The sequence below is a fragment of the Gouania willdenowi genome, chromosome 20 (genome assembly GCF_900634775.1).
Source record: "Gouania willdenowi chromosome 20, fGouWil2.1, whole genome shotgun sequence".
In the NCBI taxonomy this organism is placed as follows: Eukaryota; Metazoa; Chordata; class Actinopteri; order Blenniiformes; family Gobiesocidae; genus Gouania; species Gouania willdenowi.
The window spans coordinates 25,310,991-25,333,899 of record NC_041063.1 but is presented as its reverse complement, the minus strand read 5'-3'; the positions used below and the strand labels follow the sequence as shown (position 1 = coordinate 25,333,899).

General features: G+C 37.6%; 1 protein-coding gene across 1 annotated transcript in view; it reads right to left on the bottom strand.

The window, feature by feature from the left end:
* Positions 1–22,909, bottom strand: part of pkd1l1 (polycystin 1 like 1, transient receptor potential channel interacting) — a 38,320-nt gene that overhangs the window by 5,261 nt on the left and 10,150 nt on the right. Inside the window, exons 12-43 of the mRNA XM_028434102.1 lie at positions 22,748–22,903; positions 21,402–21,440; positions 21,163–21,327; positions 20,964–21,041; positions 19,767–19,909; positions 19,442–19,562; positions 19,230–19,362; positions 17,768–17,960; positions 15,886–15,942; positions 15,550–15,819; positions 14,428–14,688; positions 14,237–14,350; positions 14,008–14,162; positions 13,815–13,915; positions 12,460–12,658; positions 11,511–11,594; positions 11,199–11,409; positions 9,613–9,719; positions 9,435–9,525; positions 8,209–8,337; positions 7,314–7,487; positions 7,078–7,243; positions 6,898–6,968; positions 5,482–5,822; positions 5,327–5,411; positions 4,640–4,795; positions 4,435–4,553; positions 4,253–4,363; positions 2,510–2,618; positions 2,313–2,381; positions 1,230–1,315; positions 926–1,154 (exon numbers count right to left, since the gene is read on the bottom strand). Of these exons, the coding sequence (XP_028289903.1) occupies positions 926–1,154; positions 1,230–1,315; positions 2,313–2,381; positions 2,510–2,618; positions 4,253–4,363; positions 4,435–4,553; positions 4,640–4,795; positions 5,327–5,411; positions 5,482–5,822; positions 6,898–6,968; positions 7,078–7,243; positions 7,314–7,487; positions 8,209–8,337; positions 9,435–9,525; positions 9,613–9,719; positions 11,199–11,409; positions 11,511–11,594; positions 12,460–12,658; positions 13,815–13,915; positions 14,008–14,162; positions 14,237–14,350; positions 14,428–14,688; positions 15,550–15,819; positions 15,886–15,942; positions 17,768–17,960; positions 19,230–19,362; positions 19,442–19,562; positions 19,767–19,909; positions 20,964–21,041; positions 21,163–21,327; positions 21,402–21,440; positions 22,748–22,903 (4,523 nt within the window). The remainder of the gene's footprint in view (positions 1–925; positions 1,155–1,229; positions 1,316–2,312; positions 2,382–2,509; positions 2,619–4,252; positions 4,364–4,434; positions 4,554–4,639; positions 4,796–5,326; positions 5,412–5,481; positions 5,823–6,897; positions 6,969–7,077; positions 7,244–7,313; positions 7,488–8,208; positions 8,338–9,434; positions 9,526–9,612; positions 9,720–11,198; positions 11,410–11,510; positions 11,595–12,459; positions 12,659–13,814; positions 13,916–14,007; positions 14,163–14,236; positions 14,351–14,427; positions 14,689–15,549; positions 15,820–15,885; positions 15,943–17,767; positions 17,961–19,229; positions 19,363–19,441; positions 19,563–19,766; positions 19,910–20,963; positions 21,042–21,162; positions 21,328–21,401; positions 21,441–22,747; positions 22,904–22,909) is intronic.

Below are 22,909 nucleotides of genomic sequence, written 5' to 3'. Positions count from 1 at the left end.
CTTCTTCTCTGCTTCATTGTCCACTACTAAACAGCAGAGGTGGAACTGTCGCCCTACGTTGACACACATTGTTTTTATCCTCTTTGGGTAAACAAAAATGGTTTCATTGACTTATTTTCTGGATTATTTAGAGCACGTGTCAAACTCAAGGCCCGGGGGCCAAATCCGTCCCTTTAGAGCATCCAATTCTCTCAGAAGAGAGTAAAATATTACAGAGAAAATATTAATTATTGTGTAATTTACCAAAAATGCCAGTTGTAAATATCTCATATTCACCAATTTAATGAAACTCGACAATATTTTTAGGGGCTTGCATGAATGCAGTCATTTTTAATTGCAAATTGTGGAAAGAATTCTCAATATTTCCACAAATCTTGCAATTTATCACAAACTATTGCACGAAATTCCTCTAAATTACACATATATTGGTTATAAAATCAGTCATTTTTAAAGTGAATTGAAATGATATTGAAAAATAGGGCACACATATTAAAAAAAAAAATTAATTTTCCACCCCACCTAAAATCTGTGGCTCACTTGAGATCAAACTGGTCTGTATTTGGCCCCTGAGCTAATGAGTTTGACACCCCTGATTAAGAGCAAAGAAAAGCAGCACAAATTGCCATTTGGACTGAAAAAGCCGCTAAATCGTCTAAAAAGCAGGCTGAACATTTCACTCTAATAGAAAACAAAGGGATGTGTTTACAAGCAAATGGGGGCTTGTCCCATCATCAATAACTCGTGATTTCAAAATGGCGAGAACACAGGCCCATTTTAGAAAGTTAATAAAATGAATGTGGTGCAAAATAATGTGTTTTGGTTCTAATAAGTACATTGTAAAGGTTTTAGACCACATTTGTAAAAACAGTGGAGGATTGCTTTTAAAAAAAAAAAAAAGAGGCCAAACATCCTGAAGTGTTTGTACCTGAAAGGCCATGATAACGTAATCCCCTGTGGTAGGAGTGTGATGTATCCTCACTGACTGGACGTTGGATGATGCTAGCGTCACGCCACCATTGCTACGCTCAGCTAGCAGAGTTACACTGGTGTACAGGTTGAGGGAGGAGCTGTACAAGGTGAAGCCCAACTCCATCGTTTGTCCACGTAGCCAGACGTCTGACTGCAGACGCTCCAGTTTGGACGCGGCGTCGGGTCTGCAGAACAGCAGAGTGGTGATGATTGTGTGCAAAAAAACAAAGCAAACTGTGTAATTGTTTGTAATTCCTCACTTGGTGTGTCCCAAGCCCACTGCAGTACTGGATCTCGAGTAGCAACCCAGGTACCCACAGATTCCTGGAAGTGTCATCATGGAAACCTAGTAATCCGATTTTTATTACGAGTTAAGCAGTTTTACAACAAGTCAGGAATAATAATTTCCTTATTAAATACTCAGAAAGGTTGCACATCTTTGCCAACATGCATGTGTTTTAGACACGATCTCACGGGGGATCGCAAAACTGTCACATAAGAGTAATAAACAGTTCAACTCTTGACATTTTAGACAAAGTATTAAAATTTGGTGTATTTTGTTGCAAAACCTGAGAGTGATTGCCCTCTATGGGTCGAAACCCGGCCATTACAATAGAATTTTCCTATTGGCTAAGAATGGTAGTTTGTGACCTTTTGGTGGCTTTTTACATCACTAACCACAAATGTTGGCTCCACCCCTTTTATAAAAACAATCACCTGTGGACTCTGCAATCTGTGGTGAGTAGGTTGGCTTGAGAGAATTGTGAATAGAGCTGTATAGTGAGTATTAAGTAGCTAGTTAGCACAGCATAAATTGTTATTTTTAGAGATTACGGTTTCTCTGTGATTGTGATTGGTCTGACGCTGCAAATCTCCACAACTGTCACAGGAGCGCGCACGTAGCCAGGCTGAAGTGAACGTGTTTATTTCTCGAGTCGTAGTACAGTTGCTCTGTAATGGAGAACGTTTGGTTATTAGAAGCTAACGGAGAGATATCAGGATATACTTATCCAGCTTCGTAGTACAGGATCTTTAAGTCTGGATGCAGAATTTCTTTTATAGGAAGTACCGAGGCTGTTCGCTAGCAAGTCGTTATAAGTTTGAATTTACGTGTTTTTGACTTTTCAAGAGTGTAGCAAGATTCCTGCTCTTTTACTTTAGAATCCAGTTTGTCTAAACACATTTTGTTTGTTTGAGAAGTTTGAGGCCCAATTTGAAGGAATCAAACTTCTGGTTTCTGCACAGTAACTCTAACACCAACCAGTGTTCCACAGGAGAAAGAAAACCTTTTTGTTTCTTGTGTAGTAGAAACGCATGCACCTGAACGTGTCATTATTGCTCACCAGGCGCTGAAGTGTGACAGACTTCTCTTTCTTCTGCAGAACTGGCTCACCAATCAGAATACTGGAGATCTGGAGGAAAAATAGGAGGAAGACTAATATTTGTGAACATATTTTATAAGGAGGGATAAGTAACTTTTGATAGATTAGTTAAAAATTCATAGTAAGTGTGAGGTTTTTGTCTTTCATATTGGACTCACCTTAGATTTGACCGTTAAATTCTTGTAGAGTAAATCAAGCAGAGTTGTCTGTGTCCACTTCCACCACTCTGTATGACTGTGTATGAGTGTGAAAGCTTTATTATGGCTTCTGTGGAATAAAAACCGCTTTGTTATTAGTTTGGCTTTTGTGACAAAGCCACCGAGCTGGAACATATTATCTGTACTAGGGTTGGGGTCAATTATCATTGTACTTGCATAACTGATAATTATTCACAATTATGACATAATTATAATAGGAGTTGTAATTGTAAAACAAAATTTGTTGCTGTTGTGATCGTAATTTGAATATAATTGAGTACAGATAATTGACTTTGTAATTGGCATGAAAATTCTATAAAAACTGCCATTTACAATTTAATTAAACGCAAACCTGGGGAACCATGTTACAGTTCGATGGCTTACACATACGTAGTTAAAAAATATTAAAATATGTTTCATGTCTACATGGCTACTGCACTTGTCAGTTCGCTTGAGGGTCATTTTACCATTTTTTTTATTATAAAAAAATATTCTAGGGGTATAGTGACAGAAAAAAGGCTCAGACACCCACACCAAAAATATAAATACCAATATTTTTATTGACTAGGAAGCCCAACAAGTAGGGATTTAATGATTAATCGTAAGGCAGTTAAAAATCGATTCATAGGTATCACGGTTAACGTCGATGCTGTGAAAATTGAATCGCAGTACTTTTTTTAAACAGCACCTTCTCTTGTCCAGAAGTGTTGGCGGCGGGTGGAATCTGCTACCACTTTTTTTCTGGCCGCCTTCTACTCTTAAACATGTTCATAAATGATTCCATAACCCTTTAGCACCGAAAGAATATCTGTAATATTACGTGAATATCTGTAAGAGTCACGTTTTTCTATTAGCTCTGTCTGCTAGCGCATAGCATCTCTTCTTCACTGCAAGAATAGCTGCATGCCTACCGACCACTGGGTTACCAGCGCCCTCTGCTGGTCCAAACAAATGTCTGACGTAAATACAGTGCAATGACTGTTTTTTTTTTTTTAAAAAGTCCAATTGTTAAGGCACAAAATACATTTTCAGTTGCACTTTTAAAAAGGAAAAGAACTATTATGCAGTTTTGCATTGTTTACTATAGAACCATAATTTAAATTAATAGGCTTCTTCTTCATTTGTATTATTCCTTTATTTCATTCAAGATTTATTTATAGTTAAATTGCATTGTTTTGAATAGTTTATCAAGGGATTCTTTTGACAATCAAAAATAAAAGGAAAATAGTACAGTATTTTCCCCAAAAAAATAAAGGAATATTTTTCAGTCATCATTTGTTTACAGTCCCATTTTGTAAAATAAATCGTGACAGAATCGTATCGTGAACCCAGTATAGTGTATCGAATCGTACATCCCTACTAACAAGGTAACCAAGAGATAAAAAAAACCAATTGGATGATAGTAATATATTTCTTAGTGTCAAAACTGACCCGTTATCATAAGAGATGCTAACAGAAAGCTAACACAAAAGTAAATACAAGTTTTATGAGGTTGTTTATTTCAGGCTCAGTAATTGTGCTTTGTTGAATTTGAACTTTAGTAACTTTAATTGATTTTCAGGGAAAAACAATCATTGTCATTTTAAAGATAATTAGAAAAAAAAAATGGTGGTTACCATAATTGTAATTGAACATGTATAATTGAAGACATAATTGTAGTTGAAAAATGTAATTGACCCCAACCGTGGTGTGTACTAAAGTCACCTGGTTAATTGTTTTCTGATGGATGTGTTTAGATGATAAATGTCGTTGGATGAGCTGCTGTAGGCCGTGCACATCATTAGGAAAAGCATTGTGACACAAAGAGGGAAGTTCCTGCACAGCAAATAAGGAAAGAGTCAGTTACAAAGAGGTGTACACATCCAAACACACACACACACACACACCGCAGTGTTTCCTGAATATTAGCTTCTCTCCTCTTCTGCCCACGAGCTCTCCTCAGTTCTGCAGAAGCCAACGGATGCACTAGACGGAGGTAGCGAGTTCGCTGACGGGCTTCGAGCCTCTGTCAAGGAGAGATAAATGACTATCTGTGACTCACTGTAATAAAAGGGGAATGTAGGCAATGCAAAACAGCCATCTGTGAAGCACCTTTTCAAAATAAGAGCATCGTTTTTCGGAGAAATAAGGCCAAAAGTCGTCCTTAACATCACCATCCCACAGGGTAAAGTCACTAATCCTGAAGAAACTGTGCATATCTGATGATTTCAGGTACCAAACAGAGACGATCACAGCCATAATAAACACCTGAAAGAAAGAAATAAGAAAAACTTTAAATCCGTTGGTTCCTTGTATTACAAAATAAAGATAATTTCAACTATTTTTAAAGCTCTTTTGGTGCATATGGTTGAAATGCGTGTCGCTAAACATAGCTGACACAGTAGGCTGAATTCTGCATTATGCAACCTTAGGTTTAGGTTGTGGGGTGGCACATCAAAACCAAGCAAGCCCATACTCACTGGAAATGGTAAAAAAAAAATCTGTTCTAAAGCAGAGTAAAATGCATGTGTTCCATACATTGTTGCTCTAGCTGCAGAAGATGATTCTGATGCAAGCATGTAAACAACATAAAAATCAAACAAAGGGGTACTAATGGAGTGATGGGTTTGAATAGAGGCTCATGGGGGGGGGGGGGGGGGGACTTAATCCTTGCAAATTCATGGTTAAACTACAAAATACACAACAGTATGTCATGAGGCCTCACAAAGGAGTAAAGAACTGAGTGCTTCTAAAGCAGATGTGCAGTGAGAGGTTGATAAAATGCAGATGTTACTTTACCACAGCTGGCTGGATGAGGAATATGCAACAGATCAAAGAGACAAAGAGAGAGTGAATCCAAAGCAGGACGTCTCTGCTGCTGAACCTAGCAGACAGACATGCAGGTACAGTGTGACACAGACGTTAGAAAAAGATGATTAGTGACGCTGCGTTACCTCAACCCCAGCACCACAGAGATCATCAGGCAGGAGGAGGACAGCAGCAACAACAGAGTCCAAGCCACACAGAGGCCAGAATGTGTTGTTCTTATGTGTGTGTTCCCTCCTTCAGCATCTTCATGCATCACATCAGATGACGAGAACGTTCTCTCCATCCTGATGCTTTGGGTTGAAAGTTGATATTTGTGTCTTTGAGGTGCTCGATCTGCACTGTTTTCCTTAGACGTCATCGTGACCTTTTCTAAAAGTGAGAGCACATCTGTGTGCAGGATCCCCCTTTCTTTGACTCTGTCTGTGTTCACTGGGGTTCTGGTGCACACTGAGGAAACATCTGGGTCCTACAAAACATAAGGTTAAAAAAACTTAGATGTATTTTTATAAAAAATCTGGTTATGCTTAAGAGTTCAGGTCTCTTAAAGCTGCCAACAACGATCCCTAATATTTAAAAAACTGTCATCCATTACTGATGCTATTCATAAGAATTAAGGAAAAGCGTCTGCCTGCGGGAATCATCTTGCATCTTTTTTCTGCCCAAATGATCTATTTATTGTAGGGGTGGGACTCGATTAAAGAAAAAAAAAATCTTATTAATTGGAGGCTTTGTAATTAATTAATCTTGATTAATCTGAATTAATAGCCTAACAATATTTGACATGAGAAGCAACATTTTTTTTCCAATTTAAATGTATTTTGGTATATGACTGAATCATTTAAAACAATAAATGAGCTTAAACAACAAAATAGTCTTTATTATTATATATTTTTTTATCACTGAGTGCTAAAATATTATGTAATAATATGAATAAAGAATATTTTTATTGCGTTTTTCACAAAGCAAGTAAACTATATTCATGCTCTTCTGGATTTTTTGTAAACTTTTCAAAGCAAATGTGTTTTTGTATTAAAATAAAAAACAGCACTTAGTACAGAACACGCTGCATTATTTCTCTGTATTAATTAATTGCAATTAAAGCGATGAAGTCCCGCCCCTAGTGAAAAAACCTACGGGACTCATCTGACATATTATTTCCTGAGCAAATTATTTATTTATTGATATTTTTGTTTTTTTCTGTGTTAAAAGAGGGGATTAGAATCATCGCCGGCAGCTTTAATAACTAAGCACAACCTAAACAGATTCAACAAAATAAATTCATTAAAAATCTAAATATAAGTTAGTAGAATTTTTATGTAGGTAATATATAAAAATAAAAATTGCTACACTTGCATTAAAATCAAATCTAAAATTATTGCCAGCTATTGTTAGAAGTGACAATAGTCAAAGCTTTGCTATATATTTAAAAAATATATATTTTCTTGTTTTTTCCTGGACAAAATCCTCAACTTTTGGGTCCCAAACCAATAGTTTGAGAACCTCTTTATCAAAATATTAAAAAAAAAAAAAGAAATTTGAACCTGTTTTTTAATCCTGAGTTCATTCAAGGACAAATCAGTTCCAAACGCGCTGTCATCAAATGAATGCACATCTGCATGAGGAAAAAAATCAAGAAATAAAGTCAAAATTACAACAAAAAAAACCTAAATAAAATTAAGAACCAAGTGATTCATACAGGGGTTTTATTAAAGAAAGCTCACTTGGAAAGCAGTCTGTGTTTCCTGGTGGAGTTTTGGTTTTTCTTGACTTGTTGCCACACATTCTAAACAACAAAGACATCACTGTTGCCACGGGTAACGCATAGGCAACACCTAAAAGTCCTGTAGTCACAGACACTGACGACACATCGATGACGTCCACCTTTAACTGTGAAAAAAAGCAACAAATCCCATTAATCAGGTTTAAACAACTGTAGTTTTAAACTCGATGAACACACCTGATCATCCATCTGTGAGATGAGAACCGTGTGGACACAAGCGTAACCCAAAAACAGCAGCAGACACACACTGAGCCTCTGAGAGTGTGTGAAGGGGTCGTTGCTATGGCAGCAGCACACAGACATCCAGAGGTGGACGTCAGCCATGTAGTCCACCAGCTTTACACTCAACATCTGGAAACATTAATAGTACAGATGTACAAAGATGTACATAGTACAAAGCCTTTATTGTGAAAAGCCCCATTGTTGTTGTTGTTGTTGTTGTTGTGTTTGTGTTTGTGTGCAGGGGTGGATTGGGACAAAAATGTATCCCTGGCATTTTGTGTCCAGACCATCCCACTACATTATCAGTGATTTTTTTAACCCCTTATTACCTTTTTCCATTTTGCAACGTCTTTTGTCTGATCTTTTCAAAAAGTTCTGACACTTTTATCAGACTTTAACTACCTTTTGCCAATAAATATATATATATATATATATATATATATATATATATATATATATATATATTTCCACTATTTTCTGTTGATTTTTACAACTTCTTTTTGACACTTTTATCCAATTTTTGTCCTTTCCTTAATTTTTTTGGCCACTTTTTATCAAAATAAGCTAACTTTTGCCCTATAAACACCACTTGTTTCCTTTTGCCCCTACATTTAGCCTCTTTTTGTTCCACATTTTTGCCATTTTTCACTATTGTTTGCCACATTTTGCCCATTTAAGTTACCTTTTTCCATTACATACCACCTGGTTCCTCTGTATTTGCCCATTTTTTGGGCACTCTTGACTGCTTTTGGACCGTTTTTAGTCACCTGTTACCATGTCTGCCTCCACAACGTAGTGGACTGGCCCACCAGGACAATTGTGTCTGTGTGTGTGTGTGTGTGTGTTGCACCTCAGTGAAACTTATCCGTCCAGTGCGAACACGCAGCGTTCTCTCTACCCGACCATCTCCTTTGTTCACGGCCAGCCAGCAGTGACCAAGCAACAAGCTCACAGGCCTCCTCTCATTGGCTGTGCTGAGCTGGAGAAAAAGCAGGAAGCGAGTCGTCTTATTGGTTAAAAATACAACGTGAACGCAGCACAGAACACACCGAGCTTTAATTCCAGCAAGTTCATTTTATCTTCTTTTTAAACATGTTAGGGTTTCATTTTTTCAGGCAACTTTTTTTCCCAGGAAACTGTCCACTTCCAGTCTTCCTCAGAGGAATCTGCTGATTGCTTTGATGTTTTCTTGACTTTTGCGTAATACTTCCAGCAAGTTCATTTTGTCTCCTTTTTGAATAATATGTTGTGGTTTAAAAACTTCTCCTGACATCTTTCGACTGTCAACTGTCAGTCTTCCTTAGAGGCATCTTCTGAACACTTTGAGCTTTTTTGACTTTCACTTAATAATTCCAGCAAGTCAATTTTGTCTATTTTTTAATATGTTAATGTTTCATTTATTCGGACAACATTTATTTTTCAGGAAATTCACTTTGATCTTGTTTTAACGGCCAACTGTCAGTCTTCCTCAGGGGCATCTGCTTATCGCTTTGATGTTTTCTTGACTTTCGTGTAATAATTCCAGCAAATAATTTTTGTTTTCTTTTCAAATAATATGTGATGGTTTCATTTATTCAGACAACTTCTTTTTTTCAGGAAATTTACTTTGATCTCCTGACATGTTTCGACAATCCACTGTCAGTCTTCCTCAGGTGTGTGCTTAGGGGTTTTTTTCTAAATGTGGCCACTACACCTGGGACTCACTTCTCCAGAGACCATGGGCGAGAGGAGGCATGGCCAGGCTGACAGAAGTGTCACGTTGACCACACCCAGAAATAACTCATAAGGACACATCAAAGCAATCAGCAGATGCCTCTGAGGAAGACTGACAGTTGAAAGTTGAAACAGGTCAGGAGATCAAAGTCCATTTCCAGAAAAAAGTTGTCTGAATGAATGAAACATTAACACAGTGTTTTTCAACCTTGGAGTCGGGACCCCATGTGGGATCACCTGGAATTAAAATGGGGTCAACTGAAATGTCTAGTAATTGGTAAAAAAAAAACTTACTTTTTTTTTATTTTAATACATTTTTACGTAAGTATTATTATTTTTCAAATACAAAATAACCTCGGTTACCTCCACATGTTTGATGTACCACTCTGGGGACGGCCCAGAGTTATCGTGCCAGATGTGAATCCCCGTCACTGCTCCCAGATCATCAGCCGTACTGTGGAGTACAACGTTTAGACTTCTTCTTTGGTTCGTTAATAATGTGTTTCGGAACGTCTCGATTAACAAAGTTTGATGAACTTACCTCAAAATAAACGTGTCCTGAGAGTTCCTCCTGAACAGAGTAAAACCTGGAACTTGTAATTCTTTGGTTTGTGACGATCCGTCTTCACCATGCAGCACAATGTAAACCTGATGAGCAAAGTGAGGAAGAATTACCCGCCAAAATAAAATTACAAGAGCATCTTCAGACTGTTGTAAACAAACCATACACACAGACTTTTGATTTATCAAAAATTGAGACCACAGTGCATCAACATGTTTGACTGTAAACAGTAATGTAAACATATTTACAAATTCTGGCTAAATACATTTAAAAAATTTTTTTTAAAAACACGTTTTTTACAGCATTTTGAATTTCCCTACCATGTGAACAATTGGAGTCAATGCAAAAATGTCCTTTTCAAACATCAGGTTTTCAATAATGGAACCAATAAATCATTGATAAAAACAAATTATTAACATTTTCATGCTGTCTAGATTAGGGACGTAATATCTCCTAAATCACCTTCAAATCGATGCAAATAAGAGTGGATTAAAATGGTTACAGCACATTATGTGCTTCAATACTGTGCTGAAACAATAGGGGGCGCTGGGACTGTTTTAGTGATGCTTGTTAATAACAGTATAACAGACTGTATGCAAGTAGTGCAAGAAAATACACATGCATGCACGATTCCTTAAGAAAAAATATGTGAATTCCATGTCGGGAGCATAAGATGCACTTAAAAAAAAGAAAAGAAAGTCACCTATTTTTTTCACTGTAATTTATGATTTGAAAACTTTTCTTATATTTTTATTTTATGTGTTTAAAAAATATGTATTTTTGTTCAACTTTGCATAGTGATAAATTAAGAAACGTGTACTTTATTTTGGTTTCTGAATTCAAACAGTTTGTTAGAAGAAAATATATTTAAAAAATTAGTAACAAGTTTTTTTCTCCATATTATGATCTCTATGTATTCTATGTATGAGTTAAATGCATCATTACATCCCATCCTTTAATCTTAGTTGTCGTTTTTTTAAATCGGGATGTGAATCAAATCGTTGGTTACACCACTAGTCTAAATCAGCGATTCTCAACTGTCGGGTTCGGAGCCAAAAGTGGGTCGCGGACAGCTGGGAAAAAATAAATAAATAAATACTTATTGTCTCACATGTTGGACATGGTGTAAAATACATGTTACACAAGAAAATGTATAGATTTGTTTTCAAAACAATTATATATATTATATATGTGTCTTCAACAGCTATTTTTGAAAAACTAAATTTAATTGGTCAAATTGACGAAAAAATCAAAAATGGGTCGGGATTTAATGACCGTGGCAAAATGTGGGTCCCAGGGTGAGACCAGTTGAGACCCCCTGGTCTAGATATAATGGGTGTTTGTGGTTTTTTTTTGTCATATTAACTGAACTTTAGAAAGCTGCTGTCTTGTTTTGCCTAAAATTGCCTGGCCTCCACTACTGCTGAGCAGCAGCTATAATAGTATTTTTTTTATAATTTAAAGATGAATGAATGCATCTAATTAAATATAGATTTCATATTGTTTATAAAAATCAAATGGATAAAGGCTTAACAGAACATGAATACTAACATTGGTAATAGTACCTTTGCACTCATGTGAGCTGCAGACCAGAGGCCAGTGTGGACGGTGACCACATACAGGTGAGGGTCAGACGGGCAGTTATCAGGAAGGTAGTGGACTCTTCTATTCCTCTCTGAAGCTTCATCAGCTCTCCTACACACCCTCATCCCCACGATGTAGAGGAGCACGCTCACCAATAACACGCCAAGGATGGTCAGATCATACAATGATTCACTGAGGTTTAGGAGAGACGAAATTAAAATCACTAAAAACCTATAAAATGTTGTGATTAAAGCCACAGGAGGAGAAAAGATTCAGAGAACGTGTAAAACCACCTGAGAAAAGGATCCACGTCTATGTCGTCGTGACTGCTTTTTAACTTCTGCTGAATCACAGTCAGAGGCCTCAGCATCTGGCAACTGGAATTAAAAAGTGAGGAATGAATAGTTTCATTATATTTGTGTAATTGAAAATTAATTACCATTGTGATGTAGTTATAATTGTAATTGCTATTGAGAAAACTCTTGCTCTTGTAACTTTGTAATTGTAATTGGCATGGAAATTATTTAAAAAAAACTGTAAATTACATTTTAATCAAAAACAAATCTAGGGAATCAGGCTTATATGGTTTACACATATACTGTATAGTTAACAATTATTAAAATATGTTTCATGTTCTCTGAGAATCATTTTACCATTATATTAATATTAATACCAATATTTTCGTTGATTAGGAAGCCTAATATATGGAAAAATATATTGCATTCACTTGAAAAAAATAAAACAGTTATTTCATGAATAATTATTGTTTTTGGTCTGTTTTTTTTTCTGTTTATCAGACTAATTTATTTCGTTTTTTCGTGCTAATTTTTAGTCATTTATTTCTGAGCTTGGAGGGCAGTTGAAACAACAGATGGATTTATTTCTTTTTCAAGAGCAAACATGGTTGGCTTGTTTAATTTGATAAAAAAAAAAAATTACTTTCAAATTGGTTTAAGACACCAGATTTTTAATTATTTTGGGTCAAATCGGAACCATGATCATAAGAGATGCTAACAGAAAGCTAACATAAAAGGAAGGTTATGTTATTTATTAAAGACTCAGTAATTGAGAACTTAATTGTAATTGACTTTCAGGGGAAAAATAATAATCTTAATTTGAACTGGAATGCTGGTCAAAGTCATTGTAATTAAATTGTATTTGAACATGGATAATTGAAATTAAAAATTTGAATGGACTCCAACCGTGAGTAAAACACAGATTCTCTTTGATTTTATTCCAGACCTGCAGGTAACTGTAGACGTGGTGTCTTCCTGTTGCGTACGGCAGCCGTGACGTGTCCATGTCTTGCTCTGACCGTCCCACAGCAGACACACACTGCTCTCCACTGTCACACTGTAGCTCACCTTTTCACTCACATGTCTGTGTTTGGACGTTTGATTATAATCTGCATGAAGTAGAGCCAGGTGACCAACGCCTGCAGCTGGAAACAACAACAAAATGTCACCAGAAGGAAGTGGAATATAGTCGTACGCTGTGATCATACATGTAGCATCGGCTTATTAGCCAATATAGGTATGATACGATAGACTGGGGGTTTTCAACCTTGGGGTCGCGAGACACTGGGAGGGGGTCGCCAGATGCCTTCAAGAAACAAGAATATTTTTTGAACAATTTGAGCCCATTTTTGCTTATTTTTAACCGTTTTTCTGCAAACACCAAATTTATCATATTTGAACCAATTTTCATCACTTTTTCTTGCCATATTTTTGCTCCTTTTAATGCATGTTTGCTACATTACTCCTATTTCAAATTTCAATGCCTTTTCTGCACATTCTTCCCAATTTCAAGACATGTTTGGCACTTATAAACCCTTTCCACAACTTTTCCACCTAATGTTGCATATGTTGACCCATTATTGTCACTTTTACCATATTTCATGCTTGATTTGTGATGCTCTTTATTTGCCAGGTTAAACTAATTGTTACAACTCTTTTGTATTACGTTTCCTGGACTTTAACCAGGAAAACGTAATACTCTGGGTTTGACCTTTTCAACCCAATTATAGGAATTTAAAATATACACTTGTACACTCCTCAATACAACCTGTGGCATTTATTCATTTCGATTACTTATCGCACAATATGTCGTTCCAACCTCTACTAACTGTCACTACATTATTGAAATGTACTGTAGATACAAAAAAACTAGTTTTTATGGCTCAAGGCATGTGCGTAGAAAGTGTAAGCAAGAAAAAAAAAAAGACGAAATATTGTGCCATTAATAATGAGAGTGACTGAAAAGAACAGTTGTGTAAACAAGAGCACTCAGAGCGTGAACCTCTGCCAAGGTTAGAGGTGCAAAGTCACCAGTGGTGACAAACATCCACGTTATGTGCCAACAATATGTTCTGGGTATTGTATCCACAAGACCAACTGGATAATCTCCACAATCAAACACGTTCTTCCTTTTGACATTGTCTATCACTGCGACAAACATCCACATTAACGAACAGACGGTTAGACGAACGCTGGTAAAAACATCAACGTCTTGGCGGAGGTAAGAATTGATACGACATGGTACAATATACTTCACTGTGCAAGAGTGATCTGATGCAACAATAGAATAAAAGTTCCTACCGCTGAGGTATAATGGAGGCAGAGTGATGTGTGCAACGTTGGATCCCCAGCGGTGAATCTTGTATAAGTGGTGCATGCTGGGAGTCGGTCTCTCAAACATTCTTAAAACAAAAAAACATTTGTTGTGTGTCCAGTTCTATCCATTTATTCATAATACAATGTGATCATGTGATCCTGAGAAATGTGATTGTACCTGAAGAGAAGCATGATGGGAAACGACCTTGCGTTACACGGTGTAGTGAATCTGATGGTCATCTGGATAGACTCTTGCAGGTGCTGCTGGGTAATGTTAAAGCTGTGGAAGTTCATCTTACGGCGCGAGAGTGTGTAGTTTGAACTGGAGCTCATCTGAAACAAAATATACACACATTGTCTCACTAAAGGAGTTTCACCTGAAGCGTAACAAAGCTTTAGGAATATACGTTTATTTGCGGAAGCTTCATCTCCACATGGATCGGCTGAATGATTGACCCAATCGAGATCTTTCTCCTTGTTGTGCACTTGTAAAAATTCAGCTCTACCAGCGGTCCACTCAACTGCAAAAACCACAAAGAACGTAAGTTAATGATTTGTCTTTTAATGACTGGTTTCCGCACGTTGTGCCTGTGCTCGCCTGTATTGGAAGAGCTGCCCAGATGTGAGAACTGTGAGTGATTTCCGTCAGCACTGTGAGGAAACACGCTCCCTGATGCTGCCTGGGGTCTGATTCTAATCTGTGTTTAGCAAACAGAGGCTCCATCAAAGAGGCAGAAATGTAGAAAGTAGAAGTTCCTCCACTCACGACTCTGGAGCTTTGGTTTTGGAATGCAGCCTTTAAGAAGATGGAACCAGTGGTGACGCTGTGTTCCTTGGTTTTATTCAGCAGAATAAACTTCTGAGGAATAAACAAATATATCATAGTTATATAAAGTGGTATAGACTGATGGTTCTCAACATTTTTAGCCCACGTCCTTTTAGGTCCCATCCATAAAGTCAGCAAAATGATGGTCCATTGTTCTAACCACATTCATTTATTCATCTCCTGTTATCCAGGAAATGAATTATTATTTGCTTCCATAGTATATAGTCATCTTAAAGATGTAAATCCTCATTTTAATCCGAAATAAAATAGGGTAAAATTCACCAAAAATGGTGGAAAAGGTGGCGAAATGTGATTTTAAAAACCACAGAAATTGGTTAAAAGTTGCACATTAGATTGGCCAAAAACAGACAGAAAAAGTGGTAAAAAAAAAAGGTTTCAAAGTGTCAATATTGGAACAATTAGTTTAAACTGGCAAATAATGGTCATGACAAACTGTAAATGTGCTTAAATTGGCAAAAATAAGTGTTGCATGTGGTTAAAAGAGGTTAAAAGTAACAATATTTGATCAACATATGCTACATTATGGTGGATACATTGGTATAAAGGGTTTAGAAGTGCCAAAAATGTCTTGTAAGTGATTTGATGGAGAAGTGGCAGAAATGGAAATAACGTAGCAAAATTGCATTAAAAGGAGGAAGAAAAAGTGATGAAAATAGGTTAATATTTGGCAAGTTTGGTGTAGATTCAGAAAAGGGTAAAAATAAGCACAAATTGGCTTAAAATGTGAGAAAATATTCTTAGTTTCTTGAAGGCATCTATCGACCCCTATGTTGAGAACTCCTGATATAGATGAGTTATTACTGATCACTTTTAATCACTCCATGATTTAGACAGAGACACGATTATTAAGACAAAAATGGGCGTTTTTTTCACCAGCATCAGCTCAGTCGCTGTTTCCAGAATCTCTTTGATAATCAGCTCAATCTGCTTTGGTGAACCGGATCGACTCTTTAAACCACGAGGATCAGTGGAAGTGTCTTTATCAACACGTGTGATCGTCTGAAGACTGGACGACAGCAGTTGGATGAGAGCGGTGAGAATCCTCTGATTCATAATGAATCCAGAATAAGGTCCAGAGTCCGTTAACCGCTCACAGATACTTTGGACATGAGCTGTAACTTGTTGGACGTTGACGAACGAAACCTAAAACAGGCAGAAACCAATTATTTTAAGTTTTTAAAAACAATAGAACCTCTAAGATCCGCCTACCTGGTGTTTAACCTGTAGAAGATCTTTAAGAATAAAGATGCTGTCTGTCATTGTTTCCTGGAAAAAAGTTTCACATGAGATCAGTGTGCTGCTAAAAGTCTTTCTATCAATGAAGAGATGTTTATGGAAAGATGTTTGAGCATAAATCTGATATCAACCATATAGTTAAGCTCAATTAGTACTCAATTTTGGTTTACCAATACTAATTTACTAGTAAATCAATATTTATCTCTAGTACTAGTGTAGCAGAAAGTGTCACTGTGTACTAGTGATGCTAGTAGACCTGGAGTGCATTCACATCGACCGCGACTTCAGCGACTATAGTTGCTTAAATCGCTCATGATGAATCGCTTGAACCTAGTTGCGCTTTTTGCTCGCTTCATCGCTTCAGTGATGTGACGACCGTGAAAAGGCTGCACACTTTGTCTACGGCAGAATCTACAGTACTTACGGTTTAAATGATCAACTTACAGAGTTACTAAAGGATGAGTTCACTCAAAATATACTTAAAATTTAAAAGGCTTAATAGAGGAGTATGCAGCTGTAAGCGTGCGGCCGTAGAAGAAGTGTGCAGCCCTCTCAGTGCAGCCTCTGGCTCTGGAGACGTTCCCTTCTCCGACCGGGGGAGTGACGTGTGGAGAAACTCCTTTTCGCGACACAGCGTCACTAGAAGTTGCGTGAAATGTTCAGAATTTTCCGCTTTGAGCGACTCTAGTCACTGGAATAGTGCGAGTCGCATCGCCTGAAGGGAGGTTGCTTGACGTTGCATCGTTTACATTGATTTTAAATGTATTTTGGTCTCCAGAGCCGCTGAATTTGCAACGGATCTTAGAGTGGTTAAAACGCTCTACGATCTATTTGCTCTGATAGTCCTCCTCGTTTGGTCAGTGTGAACACACAAAGTCTAGAGCGGATCAAACAAGCAATGTCTAGAGAGATTGTTTCTGTCGGTCTCGGAGCATTTCCAATCAAAGTATAGAGCGATTAGGAGCCCCCCCGTGACCACAACTTCTCTACGATGACGTAGAGCACACGGGATGGTGGGACAACTACCCTTAGGGTGCTTTCACACGGGTTTAGTCCTGGACTCGGTCCGAATGGGTGGAGGGCAGGTGATAATTTTATCACATTGGTTTGGCTTGGTTTGCGTTCAGAGAACAGTTTCTGATCCGTTTCAAAAAGCATCTGGAGCTAACCAGTTGAGGAACTCGAGACTTCTATGAGCAGAAAAACAGAAACTCAAAGAAGAGGCACCCATCTATGGGTTAAAGCGAGCGCTATAGAGTGCTCAGAAACTTCTGTCTTCTGGTTTTAATGCCCTGTTTTGCGTCATCGCCGGCTCTTCATGTTTGATCTACTCCAAGAGCGGTTGTGTTCACAACGTTCCTAATCGCTCTGGGCTTCGATTTGAAACACTCAGAGACAGACAAAAACAGTCAGTTTTGCCAATTTGCCACTTTGATCCGCTCTAGACTTTGTTTACGTGTTCACACCAAACAATCAAGTCGGACTATCCAAGCAAACAAATCCTAGAGTGATTTAGCTGCTCTAGGAGTCATCGATGTGAACGCACCCTTGAAATATGCTATTAATAAAAACTCATAGCTTAACTACAACTACTAGTAACACAAGATTTACTACTAGTAGATGATTTTGCTTAACGAGTAAGGTCTGCTCGCAAATTTGTTTTCCCCGCCCCCTTTATTGCATATAATTGCATATGAGGCTTACTAGTAGTACTTGTGACACTATTTGCTTCACTTGTAAAGTGTAATCATGCACTAGTAAACCCAAATTGAGTACATGTACTTTAAATTTGAGCTTCGCTATAGGCTAAAGCTCAGATCACATCTTTCCATAGTTGTGTAGTTTGTGCACAGACCTGCTGCATTGCCTCCAGCTCACACATGGTGCCGATGAGCACACTGCGCATGTGTCTCTGTGCACGTGTGTTGGCCAGTGTGTTTTCTCCAAGTCGGTTCAGGACAATCGAGAGCAAACTAACATAGTTGTGAATCTCTAACGTGTTCCCGAGCGACAGCAGAGACGACAGGTTCTTCAGTCCAGACTCGCAACTAGAGACGGAGAAAACACCATAACAATAATGTACATTATACACACAATACACACTAAATATACAGTACATGTTGATTCTCCACCTTTGAAAGTTCTGAAACATGAGGTCATTTGATCCATAAAACTCGAGGTAAACACATGTCATTCCGACATTTCTAAGATTTTCAGAGACCCGCCATTGTGCTACTAACTAAACTTCCTGTTAACTTCAGAACAAGAGCCCTATTAACAAAAGAGTTTAAAAACTAACAGAAGACAAGAAGAGATGCTTTTATTTTGAAAAGGGGATGTTCCAAGACATTCCACTCACAATGCATCATGGGGCGGTTGCATCATGGGGCCCACCGTGGATACTTAAAAAATGTCCCGATATAGTATACATGTGGGTATTTCTCACATACTCAATCTTTTCATACTATCTAATGTAAACACACTATACTAATTCTGACGTCAAACACAGTCATGGACTCCAGTAGAACATGCGGCCCAATATCGTGTGGCTCCCAAAGTAAACGCAAATATCTCTGAAAAAGATACAGAATTACAGAAAAATATATAAAATAACAACAAAAAATACTTTAAAAGAACACTAGATATACAGCAATAAGCAAAAATAACAATAAAAGATACAAAATTACCACAAAAACACAAAAAACATTGTTTTTTCAGATAGGTAATTACTCTAAAGCAGGGGTGTCATATGCAGAGCAGTTTCATCCCGAGTGGGCCGCAGATTTTAGGCGAGACATTGAGCAATTTCAACATTATTGCTCCTTAGTTTGAACTTCTACATATAAATGATATATAAAGTATGTAAGGCAACGACAATATCCAAGCAGTAAATGACATATCAGTCCCTGTGGGATCTTCTCTTTTAAATTTCATTGATTTTGTGACCAATATTTATTTAATTTGGGGAAATCATGTTAAATATTTTCCGAAAAAAAAAATGCAGGATTTTCAAAAAAACTAAGAGTTCTTTGAAATAATTGAGATATAAAATGCAGTCAAGTAATAAATAATGTTTTTTCTGTTGTTTTAATTTATCTTTAGGGCCACATTGGATGCTCTAAATGGCCAGATTTGGCACCCAGACCTTGAGTTTGACACATGATCTAAATGCTGACATGAATGATCACAATGCGGTGTTCGGAACCTCCATTGTGATAAAACTTGCCCATCTCTGCTCTAAAATGTAAAGCATCGATTGCATTTGTTAGTTCATGGAACACACACATGACTTCCACATGTGTGTGTGATGCTCTTACAACATCTGGTCGTTGTGAGCCGGAGATGGAGACGATGTTTCTCTGAAGAAGCTCGGCTCCACTAGGACGATGACCGGACACGGTTTGGACGTGGATCCATGTGTCCTGCTCCTGATTTCAGTGTAAATGGTAACTATAGAAACCAAAATGTTGATTATTTTTCTGCCAAACGACTTAATGAGCATTTAGTATCTTACATAGTGCTTGTTTACCTTTATAGTCGTCACCTGGGTCACCTGCAGGAAGGCTGAAATAATACTGGAAGTCTGATCCCTGGTACAGAATCCTGGGAGCTCCGCCTCCAACACGGTAACTGTATTTATACAGTAAGTCCTTAAACACACACACGGGTAGAAAAACCTAAAAATAATTATTAAATTTAAAAATCTAAATTACATTTTTTTTCAATAAATGAGGCTTTGAGGCAAAGAAAATTTATCAATTTATATTTTCACACAGGAAGTGAGGACGTTGTGGAGGAATCGTTGCAACTTAATCTTGCAAGCTGAATAAAATGAAATGTAAAAAGTGACGTACCTCCCTCCCTGAGGTGCAGAAGACGCTGAAGTGTGTGTGTAACTCTTTTCCTTTGACTGGCTGCACTTGGCAGGTCACACCTTCAGGAGCAGGGTTGGTTTGTAGGAACAGTTGAGTTCGACCCATTACGTTGCTTTGGGATGCTGAAATATTATAACAACATTTAGCACAGAGATAATAATGATAATAATTAGCTCTCGGGTGCCAGACATTGGTCCTGTTGGATGAAAAACATCCCCAATGACTTTGTAAAATATATATAAAACATATTATATGGATCATTCCAAGTCATTTCAACAAATTTTGACAATTTTGTTCATAATTAATATTATATTTTCTGATGCAATGGTTTTTATAGTTTTTAATTTACTAGTGTAAAACTAATACATGACAAATGATTATAAGACACAGAGGCAAGCTACAATGGCCTCAAGTGGTGAAATAACCCAAAATTGGGGTCCAAAATAAAACTGAAGAAGTCTCATAAAGAAAAATAGTTAAATATCCCAGGAAAGAGTAATGTTTATACTATAAATTACATTCCCACATGCAGTTATGGGCCAATTCCTGTGTGTGTCACCCAAGAACCAATGCATATATGTGACTAATCATTAGTGATGTGAACAGTCTATGTCCAGAGCTCTAAGATGATCACATTACAGGGAGCTGAGACATATGCTAAGTAGTTTACTGAAGGCCCAAACATGTTCCAGGCCCAAACACAGAAGAACTTTTTTCCAAATTTGAGGAGCTGACATGTCCACCAGATAGGATGTATAGCAGATCTTTTTCTATATTCTGAGAGAGTAGGTGGAGCTGTATTAATATACCACATTTCAGTTTCATATGTGATGCAGTTCCTGAGATATTGGAAGCTGAAAATGGAAGAAAAATGACGCATGAAAATCAACACATCCCCCTCACTAAATTGGCCATATCTCAACAAGTATTTATCTGATCACACTATAAATATACAATGTGCCTATGGATTAATAACGGAACAATTGGTAAAAATCTGAATTCTTTGAGACGGAAGTGTGTTTGCCATTTGTTGGAATGATGTGGAATGGCCCTAGCATGCTTTTATTGACATTTCCCAGTAACTCATTTAAAAAGCCTCCAGTTCATTGCATTCATTGAGCATGATGTGCGATATGAGATGTTATTATGTGATGTTAATGTAGTTGTAAAACCTACTGGCAGTGACTTCCAACATGTATCTGCTGTTCGGCCTCAGACTGAACGGTTTAAAGCTGATTAAATCAGAAAAGATTCCTGGAAAGATGGCGGAGAAGAGAAAATGTAATTTACCACACACACACACACACACACACACACACACACACACACACACACACAGAGGATGTAGTCATTTGAGTTTTTACAGAATATGTACCTGTGGAGGTGTAAGATTCAAACAGGCTCCTCCCCACAGGGTTCCGAGGTAAGTCGAGTACCGTTGGCTCTGGATTTTTAACCAATGGCTTTGGATCCAACAGGTTACTGCTCACGTCTTCAATCAACGACGCGTCAAACGTGGGGAAATCCCCTGAGCTGACATCTGGGAATCAACATACAGTATGTGAATTAATCATATTGGCTGATGATGCTGTTAGCAGATGTTGTTTGCTGTACCTTGGAATCTCCCGGCTGACATTCCCAGGTTTCCTTCCTCTGCATGGAAGAGTTGAAAGAATTAACAAGGAATAAAAGATCAGAATAACAGAATAACTACACTGATTATTGAACAAGTGGTGCTTTTCAATGACTAGTATCTTCCAGCAAGTTCTTTTTGTCTTTTTTTGAATAATATGTTAAGGTTTTATTCATTCAGACAACTTTTTTCAGGAAAATTGACTTTGATCTCCGGACATGTCTCGACTGCCAACTGTCAGTCTTCCTCAGAGGCGTCAGCTGATTTTGTTGAGGTTTCTTTGACTTGCGCACAGTAATTCCAGTAAGTTCTTTTCGTCTTCATTTTGAATAATATGTTAAGGTTAAACTCATAAGGAACTCATCAAAGCGATCAGCAGACACCTCTGAGGAAAACTGACAGTTGGCAGTCGAAACATGTCCGGAGATCAAAGTAAATTTTCCTGAAAAAAGTAGAAACATTAACATATCAGTAACACTAGAAGTTTTATACATGAAGGCTGACATTATGACATGATACCTGTCATTAGCATGAATAAGCTGTCATGAAGGCTGTCATTAAGTGGCGTTACCCTAACCCACGTGTCAAAATCAAGGCCCGGGGGCCAAATCTGGCCCTTTAGAGCATTCAATTAGGCCCTCAGTAGACTGTATAAATGACAGATAACATGAACTATTGTGTAAATGACCAAATAATCCAGTTGTAGATATCTCAAATCCACAAATTTGCAGTTTTCCTTTGTTTATATCACATGAATGCAGTCATTGTGGAAAAAACTCAACATTTTTCTCACAAATCTTGCAATTTCTTACAAACCATCCCACAAAATACCTCTAAATTACACAAACATTTGTGACAAAATCAACAATTTTTTAAGTGAAGATATGGCAGGGACTGATATTAAAAACTACAGTCCAACTGACGTTAAATGGGTTCTTTTTCCCGCCTAACATCTGTGGCCCACTGGAGATCAAACTGATCCATATTTGGCCCCTGAACTAAAATGAGCCTGACACCCTTAACCATAACCTTAACCTTAACCCTAACCTTAGCCCTAACCTTAACCATAACCATAACCTTAAACATAACCTTAACCCAAACCTTAGCCATAACCTTAACCTTAACCTTAACCCTAACCTTAGCCATAACCTTAACCTTAGCCATACCTTAACCCTAACCCCACTAAATCCCTCCACCTAACCCAAAAATGCCAACATAGCTCCAAAGGTGTCATAATTTAGCGATCGACACTTAATGGCAGCGTAATGTCAGCCTTATGTATAAAACATCAAGTAACGTGTTAGAACATATCTCTGTGTTTTCTCACCGAGCTGGCCTTCAACCACACTATCCAGTATCTCCCAGTCAACAGACAAATCATGGTCAACTGGGAATTCATTCATTCCATCAAAATAGTCTAAATGCTGGTTTCTCTCCTTGTCACGGTTGAGTAGTTTGTGTGCATTCTCAGACTGTGATGAATCTGTGT